Source organism: Camelus bactrianus, chromosome 2 (genome assembly GCF_048773025.1).
Source record: "Camelus bactrianus isolate YW-2024 breed Bactrian camel chromosome 2, ASM4877302v1, whole genome shotgun sequence".
NCBI classification, from domain to species: domain Eukaryota; kingdom Metazoa; phylum Chordata; class Mammalia; order Artiodactyla; family Camelidae; genus Camelus; species Camelus bactrianus.
This window is the reverse complement of record NC_133540.1, coordinates 48,976,732-48,990,310: the sequence shown is the minus strand read 5'-3', so window position 1 is coordinate 48,990,310 and position 13,579 is coordinate 48,976,732. Positions and strand designations below refer to the sequence as shown.

Genomic DNA, 13,579 nt, shown 5'->3' with positions numbered 1-13,579 from the left:
AATAATTTGCCTAACAACAGTTTCTCACACACACATATACATGAGCCCGTCTTCTGTTTTCTTCTGCTTCCAACTTCAGGAGTTTGGGAACGGGAATAGTTTTTACTACAGCAGTTTACAAAGTTTTAGCATGAAAGGATGAAATTACACTAAATTGAGTGGGAAGTGGAAGGAACAGTAATATTAGGAGCAGTTTTGTATTTCAGTATTTATATACTAGAGGACTGGATATAGTCAGCCATGGCCTTCACTTACATCAAAATCTGTGACAAAAATGAATTAACCACCATTTCCCATATTGTCACTTAGTGTGACAAGTCAATGCAAAACGTGGGACAATTAATTTGCATAATTCATTTTTGTACTTTAATTCCTGTGGATATCATATATGTAAATATATATAGAAAATATAATAAATATAAGTAGAAAAACACATGATATCTATTTCAGGCAGTTAAAATATAATTTTACTTGTACGTGTGGTGTATGTGTATATTTATAGATACATACATACATAATATTTCTAAAAATATTACCTAACACAAACACCTTAGCTTTGTTTCTTAAAATGAATATAAAACTCTAATAAAGAGACTTTTTAAAAATATCTCTGAGCTATTTAACTTGAATGAGTTGAAATCTTGAATCTCTAATAGAAGTCTATGACAGGAGTTTGGGACCCAGTGTCATAGAAACAGTACAATTCCATTACGTATTTCTCTTAACAAGCAAAATCTAAATAGTTTACAGGATTACTTTACTTTCTAACAATTAGCACCTCTAATAGAAATTTAAACAAGTTAAAACTGAGTTCAACATATAACTGAACAACAAATTAAAATTTTACTTGGAATACCTCTGTTGTCATAGATAATATTTCTAGTAATTTTTGCAGTGATTCTTCTGTTATTAATGAGCTGAATGTTTTTCAGCTAAGAACAGTTAATTTTTAAATGAACTTACTCATTTTTTAGTTTATCAGTTAAGATAAACAGAAATTGGAAAAGGACAATGCTCTCATGTGAAGAAGTTGATGAGACTGGTTAATGCTTTCATAAGGGTAATCTATCTAGTGCCCTAATAATTTAGTTTGTATTTGGGAGTAGTTTCTTCACTGAAGGTCTCCACAAGCCCTAGAACTGCCTGTCCAATTTGGTAGCCACTGGTCACATGGAGCTATTGAGCACTTGAAATGGGCTTGTCCAAACCAAGCTGTGCTTCAAGTGTCAGATACACTCCAGATTTCAAAGCCTTTATATCAAAAAAAGTAAGCTATTTCTTTGATAAGTTTTACATTGACCTTTAAATGACAACACTTTGGATGTGTTACATTAAATGAAATATATTATTAAAAGTAATTTTACCTTTAAAAAATTTTTCTAAGCATAGCTACTAGAAAATTTGAAATTATATGGCTCATACTATGTGTCTGCTGGACAGCTCTGGCCTGGAATTTTACCTCTTTCACTGTCAGAGTTTAAATGGATGATGATCTGTGATGCTGCAGGTATAATCAGAGTGGATATCCCATGTTTTAGAGCTAAAGGTTACTGGGTCAGATGTGGAACCCAGCTTTTACTTACTTTTTATTAATCTCTATTGTGTCCTGCTTTTTGTGGGAAATACAATTTTTCCTGAGCTAATAAAATAACAGTTTTTCTTCACTTCTCTAGATCTGGTAAAATAAGTTGGAACATTATGTCAGGAATGGCTCTTTCGAACGTATAACACTTTCTTGTGTGTCTGTTATTTTAAATTTTGAATTCTCCATTAACTCTGGGATGGGTTTAGCACATGTTTCTCCTTGCTCTAAAAGGTGTCATTTTCAGGAAACAAAAGTTCTTAAGTACTAATATTCTGGTATGAAGTTGCTGTGTATTTCATAATGCCATTGGTATAACAGCCATGCGTGGTTTTAATCTCTGAGAGTATTATTTTTATAGTTTTGTCAAGGGACTTTCCTCATAATCCCAGCTGAGTGTTGTTGCTGTGACTAAGGTTAGGGATCCATACTGAACAAAGCAAGCCCCCAGATTTCAGAGCTGTTTAAACTACTTTTTACAGCCTCCTTGCTTATCCTTATAGATTATTTAACGTTGCTTTTTGTATGCAGATTGCTGGGGAGAGGATTTATAAGAAAGAAGAATTCTCAGTGAGGATTTCCAGTTGGTTCTTTCATGACAGGGCCATGGGGTGGGGAGATGGGTGGAGAGAGAGTGTAAGACCAGATAGGTCCGGGAACTGAGGAGATTTGAGCCAAGAGAGTACCCTGCTTCAAACTAAAGGCCAAGTGGGTCCACGCTTTTGTTACTGTTCATGTTGTACTCCAAGTTATTTCCTTCCAAAGTTCTTGAAGTTTCTAGTCAACCTTCAGTTAATATCCAAAACTGATCATTATTTGCTGCCTAGATTGGTAAAAGGAAGACTGGAAGTAATATCCTTTTGGCAGAGATGAGGCAGAAGTTTGATTAGGGGTCAGGGAATCATTAAAGGCCCTAAAGCATTTTGTGAAACTGTTAGTTCTTTGTCTGAGCGTCTCGGCCAACATTCTTTCAGTAAACTAAATCTTATCATGAGAATATGAACAGTCAGCCCAGATACTCTATTTGGATCAGTATCCAGATTTGTAATGGCAATTCCATTTGCGTACAGTGATCATACTTTCTTCTATTTACTTTTGAGCTCTTTTCAGTTTCCTGATATTAATGAAAATAGTCAGGTGCTTAATCTTCTATTTCAGAACCTCCTTCTCAAAAAATCTAAACATTTCATTGAAGCTCCTTGAAGGTGTTTAATCTGTGATTACCCACATATTTTCCCCCCTAATTTCAGTTTCTTCTGGATAGCATCATTTTATGTATTTCTAGTCTATTTGCATTCCCACTCTCCTGGGCTACAACCTCGTATCTTCTCTCTCTTCAGACTTTCAGTACCATCTTTATCCTGTCTCAACTGATATCTTTTTGAAAACTGAATAATTAGAAGGAGAATCATTCAGCAAAAATAGACCAAAGCTAATAGGGCTGATAGAACTAGCAAACTTTAAAATGGCCATTATCAATGTGTTTAAGAATTTTAAGGAAAGCATCATTAAGAAGGGATGATTGGAGGCTATTAAATAAATTAAGTGAAAATTCTACAGCTGGAAGATAGAATATCTAAAGTAAAAATTCACTGATTGGACTTATCAGTAGATTAGATATGACATAGCAATAAAACTGTCCAAACTGAAGCATAGTTTAAAAAAAAAAAAGGTGGGGTCGGGAGCATGGAAAGAATAGACCTTCAGTAACCTGTGGGATGATATCATGTAACAGAGTACTTAAAAAGAAATGAGAGGGATTGGAGCAGAAATTTTTAAACCCCAAGTAGGATATATATAAAGAAAACTACACAAGGCACAGCATGATTAAATTGTGTAAACTAATGATAAAGAGTCTTAAAAGCAGCTGGAGAAAAAAGAAATATTACATAACAGATTAACAAGGTAATAATCCTGCTGATAACTTACAGACACCATGCAAAGCAGAACACAATGGAATGACAAAGTACTGAACAAATGAACACACAAAGCCAAATATTTCTGAATAAGGATAACCTTCATTTATTTAGTACATATTATATACCAGAAACTGTGTTAGGTTTAATATACATTATCTCATGTAATCCTCAGAACAACCCTGAGGGGTAGTAAAATTACCACATCTTAGAAATGCAGAAGTTGAGGCTCAGAGAATCCAAATGACTTGTCTAATAAATGTTACACACTTAGCAAATGAAAAATTAAGGATTTGAAACCAGGTATGATTGACTTAAAACTACTTTTTTCACTATAAACCATATGAAATAGAACATTTATATAACCTGATTTACTAGGTAAGATGATTGGAGGCTATTTGTTGTGCTTTTGTATGTTTGAAAATTGCAGTCGGTCAACAAGTATTTATTGAGCGCTTAAGATATTCCTGGCTGTCTGAGGAAAAGCACATCAGTGTTACTAGGGTGGAAAAGGTGGACTGGATCCAGATGGCACTGGCTTTAGGAGTAGAGAATGTGGTGTGTGTGTGTGTACGTGTTTTAGAAAAAGTTCTAAATTTAGAAAAAGTTCTAAATAAATCCCAACTCTCATACTCTGTCCATACCATGTGTAATTACAGTTGGAGAATGTTTTAAAAAAAAAAAAAAACAACAAAAACCCTCTAATATCCTGGCTGGATATTAGAATGGAATAGTAAACAATACAAATATGATTCCTCATACTCATGGAGCTTATAGTCTAGCAAGAAGAGAAATGTGGTAATTCTAGCTACCTCTCAGGGTTGTTCTAAGGATTAAATGAAACAATGTATATTACAAGAATCAGCAGAGTTTGGGTATCTGACATTTCTAATAAATACTTCTATTATTTCTATTAAATAATTTTAAATATTTAAGAAACTAATTATAGGTATTCAAATGCTTTGAATAAATACCAAATACTATGAAAGCATGTAGGAAAGGTACTCTAACTTAGTCTGTAAGATTACACAGAGCTTCCCTGAGTTATTGATCTTTAAGCTGAATCTAAAGAATGAATAAGCTTTTAGCCAGAAAAGGAGAGAATGAGGTACAGAAGATCATTCTATTCAAAGGGCTCAGCTTTTGAAAAGACACAGAGGTTGGAGAGAGCATAGTATGTCCTTTATTCTAAGGACAGTGGGAAACAATGGAAGGTATTAAGGATGTGATTGAAGGGTAGCTGGCAATCATCACATTTGCATTAAAAAATCATTTCATCACTCCAGCACTCTGTATGAACAGTCCTTCCGAAGAGGGATGTGACAAAAGTAGACACAAGGATAACCATAAGAAATTGGTTCAAGCTGTGAAAATGGAGTAAAGTTGGAATCCACAGAATCTGGCAGTTTTGAAAGTGGGAAATGAATAAGAAGATACACAGTTCCTAGGTTTCTGGGTTGGTGGAAAGGCCATTTACTGAGAATGGGAATCAAGGAAAAGAAAATTGTGAATTATGTTGGGTATGTTTATATGGATATACCTGTGTGACATCCAAGATCGAGACGTCAAATAGAAAGTTTGACACATGGGTCTGGAGCTCAGAGGAGAAATGTGGGATGTGGGGAATCATTTCTTGTAGATGATAATTGAAGTCAAAGGAATGAATGGGAAAGAAGAGAAGGAAGAGAAGAAGTTTAAGTGTACGCTCTGAGGAACTTCAATCTTTAAGTTTAGGTAGAGAGAGAGGAAGCAGCCAGCAAGCGTGGCTGAGTAGGAACATTCAGAGAGATGAGTATAATGTAGAGTGTCAGAAGCCAAAAGAGAAGTGTTTAAGAACAGAGGATAATTGAGCTTTTTAAACCCTGCTGGAAATTTAGGCAAGATACAGGCAGAAAAAAAAATTTTTTTTAATTTAACTATCTAAAAATCATTGATGATCTTCTGAGTTATTTTAGTGGTGTGTGATGAGAACAGAGTGAAGTCAACTGAGAAAAGAATAACAGGTGAGTAACTAGAGACAGCTAGAGCTAACCCTTAAGCTGTGTATGGGGAAGAGTTTGGACAGTAGCTAAAACAAGATGAGGTGTTGAACAAGGGTTTTTAGTAGGTAAAAGGTATCTGAGTATGTTTAAGTTGTGATGGAAAAAAAGCAAATAGAGTAGAACTTGAAGTAGAATTATCCCCTGGCGGGGATAATTGCAGTGCTGTGTTCCACCAGGGTAGGATGGGGTGGGGTTTGGAGGGAGTGCTGCTGGATCAGGAGACTAGCTGGTCTGCTATAGACTCAGATAAGTATGTAAAAACATACCATCTAGTCTAAATGTCAGTTCTTACCATCACACTGAAACCAGGTGAGTACTACTCCCGAAGAAAACCTTCCTCGTTACAACAAAAAAACAAAACTAACAGAAAAAAAGCAAATGAAGATACTGAACTGACCTCAAGAAGCAATATCAAGTAATGAAAAACAGAATTTGTTCATTATTTAAATCATTAAAGCAGGATTGTCTGTTTGAGAACTTTTATATCCACAGCCCTACTAATTTTAATGCCTGAAATAGTGTTAATCTATGACCTGCGTGGAAGATTTTTTTAAATGTTTTGTTAGAGAATGTGGTGGACTTGTAACTGCAACTTTCAAACTCTTCTTTAAAAGTTTGTAATACTTTCCTAGAATTCCATTTTTTCCCTTTTTTTCATACAAAGAAATCACTGCCCTCCCCTACCTTCGGAGTAAGTTTTGAGATGATGCAGCCACATCTGGCAGAGCTGTGCTAACCGCTGTCATCTAGCTATTCCGGTAATAATATTTTCTTTCCCTTTCCTTTTTTTTCCTATTCTCCCAAATCTTTTAAAAAAAAATGTTGAGAGAAATAAAACAAATTGTCTCTCTTTCATATTGATATTTAAGATGAAGTAAAAGTAGTTACAAAAACATCTATCAACATAAGACTAACTTGCCAAGCTAAGTATTTGGGTTCGAAATCATTCCTTCCCAACTGCTTAAAAACAGGAAGTATCTCTGTTAAATGATAGATAGCTCCCTGATGCTGGAAAGGAAGGTCTCTTTAATTTCTCTACATTTTTGAGCAATAAAATGAGTTCTGTAATTTCATACATAGAAGCCAAATACATATACATCAACACACATTGTACAGGCATACCTCATTTTATTATGCTTTGCTTTTTTTGTGCTTTGCAGATATAGTATTTTTCACAAATTTGAAGGTTTGTGACAACTCTGCAAATCTGTCAGTACCATTTTCCCAACTGCATTTGCTCACTTGATGTTTCTCCGTTACATTTTGGTAATTCTTCTAATATTTTCAACTTTTTCATTATTATATTTGTTATAATATAGCGTTATATATATCACTGTGGTCAGTGATTTTTGATGTTACTATTATAACTGTTTTGGGGCGCCACGAACTACACCCATATAAGACAACGAACTTAATGGATAAACGTCTACGTTCTGACTGCTGGCCTTTCTCCTATCTCTTTTCCTCTCTTCAGACTTTCCTATTGCCTGGGATACAGTATTGAAATTGCACCAGTTAATAACCGTACAGTGGCCTCTAAGTGTTCCAGTGAAAGGAAGAATCAATCAATGTTGGCAAACTTCGTCTTATTTTAAGAAATTGCCACTGCCACCCCAGCCTTCAGCAACCACCCTGTTCAGTCAGCAGTCATCAGTATCAAGGCAAAACCCTCCACCAGCAAATTGATTATGACTTGCTGAAGGCTTATATGATGGTTAGCCTTTTTTAGCAATGAAGTATTTTTAAATGAAAGTATGCACATTGCTTTTCTTTTCTCACTTACAGTGATTTTTTAAATATAAATTTTTCTGAAGTATTGTCACTTTACAGTGTTGTGTCAGTTTCTGGTGTACAGCACAGTACTTCAGTCATATAGGAACATACATATATTTGCTTTCATATTCTCTTTCACCATAAGTTACTATAAGATATTGAATATAGTTTACTGTGCTATACAGTATAAGTTTGTTGTTTATCTATTTTTTTATGTATTAGTTAGTATCTGTAAATCTCTAACTCCCAATTTATCCCTTCCCACCCCTCTCCCCCTCTGGTAACCATAAGTTTGTTTTCTGTGTCTGTGAGTCTGTTTCTGTTTTGTAAATAAGTTCGTTTGGCTTTTTTTTTTTTTTTTAGATTCCACATGTAAGTGATATCATATGGTATTTTTAGACATAATGCTATTATACACTTAAGAGACTACAGTAGAGTGTATTTTGTATGTGCTAGGCAACCAAAGAGTCTGTGTGACTCGCTTTATTGCAATATTCACTTCATTGCAATGGTTTGGAACCAAACATGCACTGTCTCCAAGATATGCATGTATATGTAAATATATAAACTACTTTCAAAGGCTTTAAACATTAAATTTCTTTTCATAAGCCAGCCCAGGCACATCTTATCCATCAATTCAGGCAGAGCTCTTGGATCTGTCAGAAACAGCCTATAGGTTTGCACTGGGTGATTAATTGCCAGGGGAATCTGGTTCTATATTTCATTACATAGAATTGTTATCTTTTCTAAAGGTGTTCTTTTACTAAGCTCCTACCTTAAACAGGAGGAAATACACACACATAACTTACATTCCTATTGCTTAGCACTTCTTACAAAAGAAAGAGGAAAATTTTAGCCTAATCCAGTAACAGAGGCCCATTTGTCTTGGTTTACAGTTTTTCCCCCCAATTGTATCTAAACCTTAATAATAATTTTAATTGCCTAGAAATTTGTCTTGAGATAGCAGTATGGAATAATAGAATATAGTTTAGTTACTATGATCTGAGGGTGTAGAATTAAACCTTAGTTCAAATTCCAGCTTTACTGCTTAATGTTCCTCTGACCTTTGGTGATTACTTAACCTCTTCCAGCCACCATTTTCTGTCTTATAAATTGAGTATAAGACTATCCTCCTGAGTGTTATTGTGAGGATTAAGTGAATTGCTGTAGCAAAGCACTTATCACAGTTCTGAATATATAGTAGGAGCTCAATAATATTATTCTAAACATTGTTGGAATGCTACTTCTAAGTCTACCATTTAATCTTGTGTGATTCTTGACATTAATTTAAACTCTCTGGACCTAAGTCTTCTCACCAAATGTAGGAGTTTAGAAATGAATGAAGTCTTTATGGTACTGATACCCTATGACTTTCTAATTATCATAAAGTCAAACTAAGAAAAAATATTTTTTGCTTTAGATACAAATTATTCTTGCCCTCCCTTATAACTGACAAAGCAAGGAATCTGGCTTCTGTTTACACTGTAATCTTTGCATTACTTTTGACTGTGAGTATTCAGTATGGTGTATTTTGGTGTAGTAGTTGAGTATGAACTCAAGAGTGAGACTGTCATACAGAGACAGAGCCATAAGCCTTAATGTATGCTGCCTCTTGCTTAGGAGATCTCTAAAGATGCACAGACACACCAATAAGATGAGAGAAGAAAATATTAGAAACTTATATTCATGATTATTTTATGTAGCATTATTTTTTAAAATGTACATTTATGTGTGTTATATAGTATACACAGTATGTTAATACAGGGATGCATGTATATACTTTTCTGAATAAATACAGGAATACTGGGAGAAAGTGCTCAAACTAATTTTAATAATATGAATGAATGATCAAAAAAGTTTGAAGACAACAGTCCTAGGAGCCACTGTCTTCCAAACTGATCTAGCTGTCATTCTCAATTGTCTACCCTGTACTCCTTGGAGATGAACATGTGCTAAGGAACTAAATCAGACTTCTTTTTATAGCTCCAGAGAGCTTGGAAAGACCATAACTAGTGAGTGGTTCTTTGCTAAAGATAGGGTAAATGCAGTGTGGAATCCAGGTTATTCTGGGTATATTGATGACTTGATGTGACGGAATAGTGAGATATCTGAGAGATGTGAAATTAGTTGGTTCTTTTCAGTACTCCTATTTGAACTTGACCATGTAAATAAGAAAATTCAGCTGTTCTCAGTGTCTTGGAACCACAAAAACACACTTCAGTAGGATAACCAAACTCCTTTTCTGCTCATATTTAATGGTGATACAACTGGTGGAGCTTTCTGACATTTAAAAAAGTTTTATTATAAGTATCATACCTTCATAGAAGTGAGGAAATTATTATTTATTGTTTACTGAATCTGCTTAGAAAACATCAGAAATAAAGGAAAGCCAATAGATTTATTTCTTAAGTGGACTTACTTTAAACTAGAGCAGCAACATTTGGAAATAACTCACAGTGGACATTTTTCTCTCCATAACAAGTTCCATAATGGGTTGATAAGACCCATGTCATAGAACATGGATACTCAGGGGTAAGTGATTGCCCTAATCTCTTTTGAGGGGGCAGATTCTTTTGGGAATCTGATAGATATCCTCTCCTGAGAAATGTGCATACAAAGTTTTTGCATATAAAATTTGGCCTACAGCTTCAAAAGTTTACAGGTACTCCCTTCCCTAAAGCTATCCAGGAACTGTCAGGTAATTGAGATCCTCTGGACAGTGAGGGGGATGTTGCTACATTTGTACTCCAATCTATGAGTCACTGTGTAATCACTATAGTATTGACCAGCTTTCTATAAACTGTTTATTTTCCAGGTTTAACTTCAGAAAGTCATTGACACAATTCTTAATTTTATGTGTTGTTTTTGCACTTGAAAATTACGGTATCCGCGTTATCTGCTCATTATGTGGTATCTGCTTATGAGGTGTTGAGTATCTAAATTTTTTAGAAGACCATGTCAGTCATCATCTGAATCTTCGAAAACAAATATCATCTTAGATTTGACCACAGAGTTACGAGGTGATAGAGCAATTCTTATAGCAAACTTATGAAGTAGGCAAGACAGAGAAACAAAGTGTTCCTTTTACAGATGAAAAAACGTAAGACAAGAGCAGTTAGAGTGATTTGATTCATCACTGGGATGGGGACAAGGGACCATCCAGGTATACCTGTGAGGCTTTTTCAAACCAACTTCTACAAGCCGTATCTCTCCAAGTCTAGTCACGGGACTCCCTGCATCAGACTCAGCTGGCATACTTATTAAGCATGCAGAATCTGACCTCTCCCTCCAGACCTAATATATCCAAATGGAACGTAAATTCTAGATTAGCAAATGAGTCAATGATTCCTGTGCACACTGGGGTTTATGAAATGATAAACCACCTGAACAGTGGTTTAACTCTGACTGCACATTGGAATTACTTCAAGATCTTTGGAAAAATTATTTGCATGGACCTGGACTGATTGAATAAAAATCTCTAGAGGAAGGAGTCCAAGGAAGCCTACTTTTTAAAAGTTTACCAGGTGATTGTGATGCACAACGAAGATTAAGAACCACATTGTAAGGGATTTGGAAACTTTTTCTGTGAAGGACCAGATAGTAAATACTTTAAGTCTTTCAGGTTATATTATCAGTTGAAGCTACTCAACTTTGCTGTCCTAGAGTGGAAGCAGCTAAATGAATGAATATGGCTGTGTTCCAATGCAACTTTGTTTATAAAAACAAGTGGTAGTACAGATTTAGCCCATGGGCTATAGTTTGCCAAACTCCACGTTGGTACATGGTCCTCAACATGCCTCACTGAGCCACTGTTGGACTGTGTTCTATCTCTCAGGTAGTTTTGGTTGTTTGACATGAGGGTTGAAAACTATTGTATTAAAATTCAATTAGTACATAATAGAACCAGATTTTTGAATTATGAAATAGTTAAAGAAAAGAAAGACCTTGCAGTATGTATTATCAAAGATAATATCAAAACAAAAAGGCATCGGGTACTAAGAAGAAGAAAGATGCACTCAACAGCCAAAGCAGATAAAGCAGATGCAGTACTGATGGTCACAGAGCTCAGAAGTAGGCTAGGATCAGCCTAAGAGTTTGGGGCGGGGGATGGGAGGAAGGCAAAGAAAAGGATGAAACAGTCCTGCACTCTCAGATGGTGGGATTGATAAGAAATATCTTCCTATACCTTTGTATTTTGTACCTTAAAAAAATTGGGATGTTGGCAGAAGTAGAAAAGAGAAATGATCATTCTGTTTGGGGTGGGCAGTAGGGTAACAGTGTTGTTCAGCTCCATGGCTATAGAACAATCATGGACCTTGCAGGTGCAAGCAGGGAGGCAGTGTGTATAGCTCTGTAGTGCTACATTGCAGTACCCATCAATCCTGGGGTGACTATTCAAGTCACACTGTATAAATCTGTCATGCTGCATCTCTATCCTTGATGGCTACCTTTAGTACAGAATAATGTGTAATCATGGTGGGGGGAAAAGTTTGAGTCAACAAGAAAAGGTTCGTTTACATTTTCTACATCATTCATTGTACATAGTATATATTAGAAGATTTCTATTTTAAGTTTTAAAAAATGGTTTATATGTATTGGATTCAATACTCCAGCTATCCAGAAAATATCCTTAGCAGTTTGTACCACCTGAAATTTCTTATATGTGTGCTTCTGCATCTGATAGGTATCTGCAGGTAGATCACCGTACATTTTGACAAACTTTTTAATTTGGAAAAATGTGTCCCTTGAATACCTTACAGTCCAGTGGGGGCATTAGGGTATGTAAACATATATGCAACAGACATGTTAACAATGTTTGGGTGTAATATAGAGAAGAAAATGTTTCATTGTGTATGTAGAAGTGATTTGAAGGAAGAACTAGAATTCACGTGGAGTACATGCATAAGGATGGGGAGGACTGTTCAGAGAGATCAGCGCATACAGAGGTGTGAGGGATGTGCTATTTTCAGGGAACTACAAGGAGTTCAGTATTGTAGAAAACAAAGGGCAAGGAGGGGTCAAATGATGGAAGCTGATGCTGGAGAAACAAGCAGGGGACAGATCATTCCCCCCCCCCCCCCGGACTACCACCTCTCACCACTGTTGCTTATTGACAACCTATGTGTTTATTTATATTTAACTATTATTAAAATCAATGTTTACATGTAAGGAAGGTGTCCCCACTGTCAGCTTTTTGACCTTATGGAGAACTTTTAAAAGAGTGCATTTTATATAGATATTTGAAAGATTAATTGCACTGTTTTGTTTTCTTCTGTAGTGTATCAAAAAGCAGATTCATTTTTTATAAGAGGAAAAATTAGAATTAGTTCTCAATAAATGGTATTTTGACTTTGTAAAAGGACTCTTTAATAGAAGTACATGAAGAGTATATCATTCTACTAGAATTGTGTGTGTGTATTGAATTGTTTTTGTTCTGTTTTCTTAACTCTTTTGTGCTCATCATCCAGTACTACGAATTACTGTGGTACATTCTTCCTAAACACCTGCTGTCAAATGGGTCAAGTCTTTTCTTGCACAGTGCTACGGGTTTCTACAGAACTGAGCAAGCCCAGCATTAGACAGATAGCCTACAGACTGATTGATTTGTTTTAATACAAACACATGCTCAGATGTTGTCATATAAAAATCCTTTTCAGAAGAATTATTTTTCAAAGAACAAAGAACATTGTATCCCTAGCATCTAATCCTGTGCCTGGCACATAGCAGATACTCACAAGTGTTTGTGGAATTGAACTGCTCTGTGAAGTCTCAAACTGAACAGTAAAAACTCCGTCAACTCTAGGAGTAACTGAATATCTTAAATAGCTATAATATGAATTGAAATATTTAAAAAGCATTTCTATCAGTTGAAAAATGAAGTTGTAACATATCGTAAGATCCAGATTTTAATTTGGGAAGTATTATTCTCTCTACAGGATACAAATACAGGTACAAATCTGTATAAAAGAAATCTTGCTTTATCTTTATCTTTCTTTGCAGAATGGAGAGGCATTGTCAAAAGGGGGAAATGTCTAATAATAAGTTGAAAACTTCAGGCAGTTCTACTTCAAAGATATCTCTTAAATTGTCCTTCCCAGGTTCACTCCCTCTATTATTATTCTTGTTCTAATTTAAGACCTCTAGATTGTATTTGCTTCCTAACTGGAAGCTGCGCTTCGTTCCTGTGCTACCCCAACACTGCTGCCAGAATTATTTACTTTCTTAAACAGAAAATTGAGTCTGTTCTTACCTAATTAAAAACCTTT

The 13,579-nt window shown here is 35.3% G+C and overlaps 1 protein-coding gene across 9 annotated transcripts in view; it reads left to right on the top strand.

Moving 5' to 3' along the window:
• AFG2A (AFG2 AAA ATPase homolog A) overlaps nucleotides 1-13,579 on the top strand; it is a 342,561-nt gene that overhangs the window by 206,950 nt on the left and 122,032 nt on the right. The window contains exon 15 of one of the 9 annotated variants that reach the window (XM_074341249.1): nucleotides 6,205-6,306. The exons of the other annotated variants lie outside the window; for them this stretch is intronic. Within the exon in view, the coding sequence (XP_074197350.1) occupies nucleotides 6,205-6,276 (72 nt within the window). The 3' untranslated portion in view covers nucleotides 6,277-6,306. Of the gene's footprint in view, nucleotides 1-6,204; nucleotides 6,307-13,579 lie in introns of those variants that run through there. 9 annotated transcript variants of the gene reach the window in all.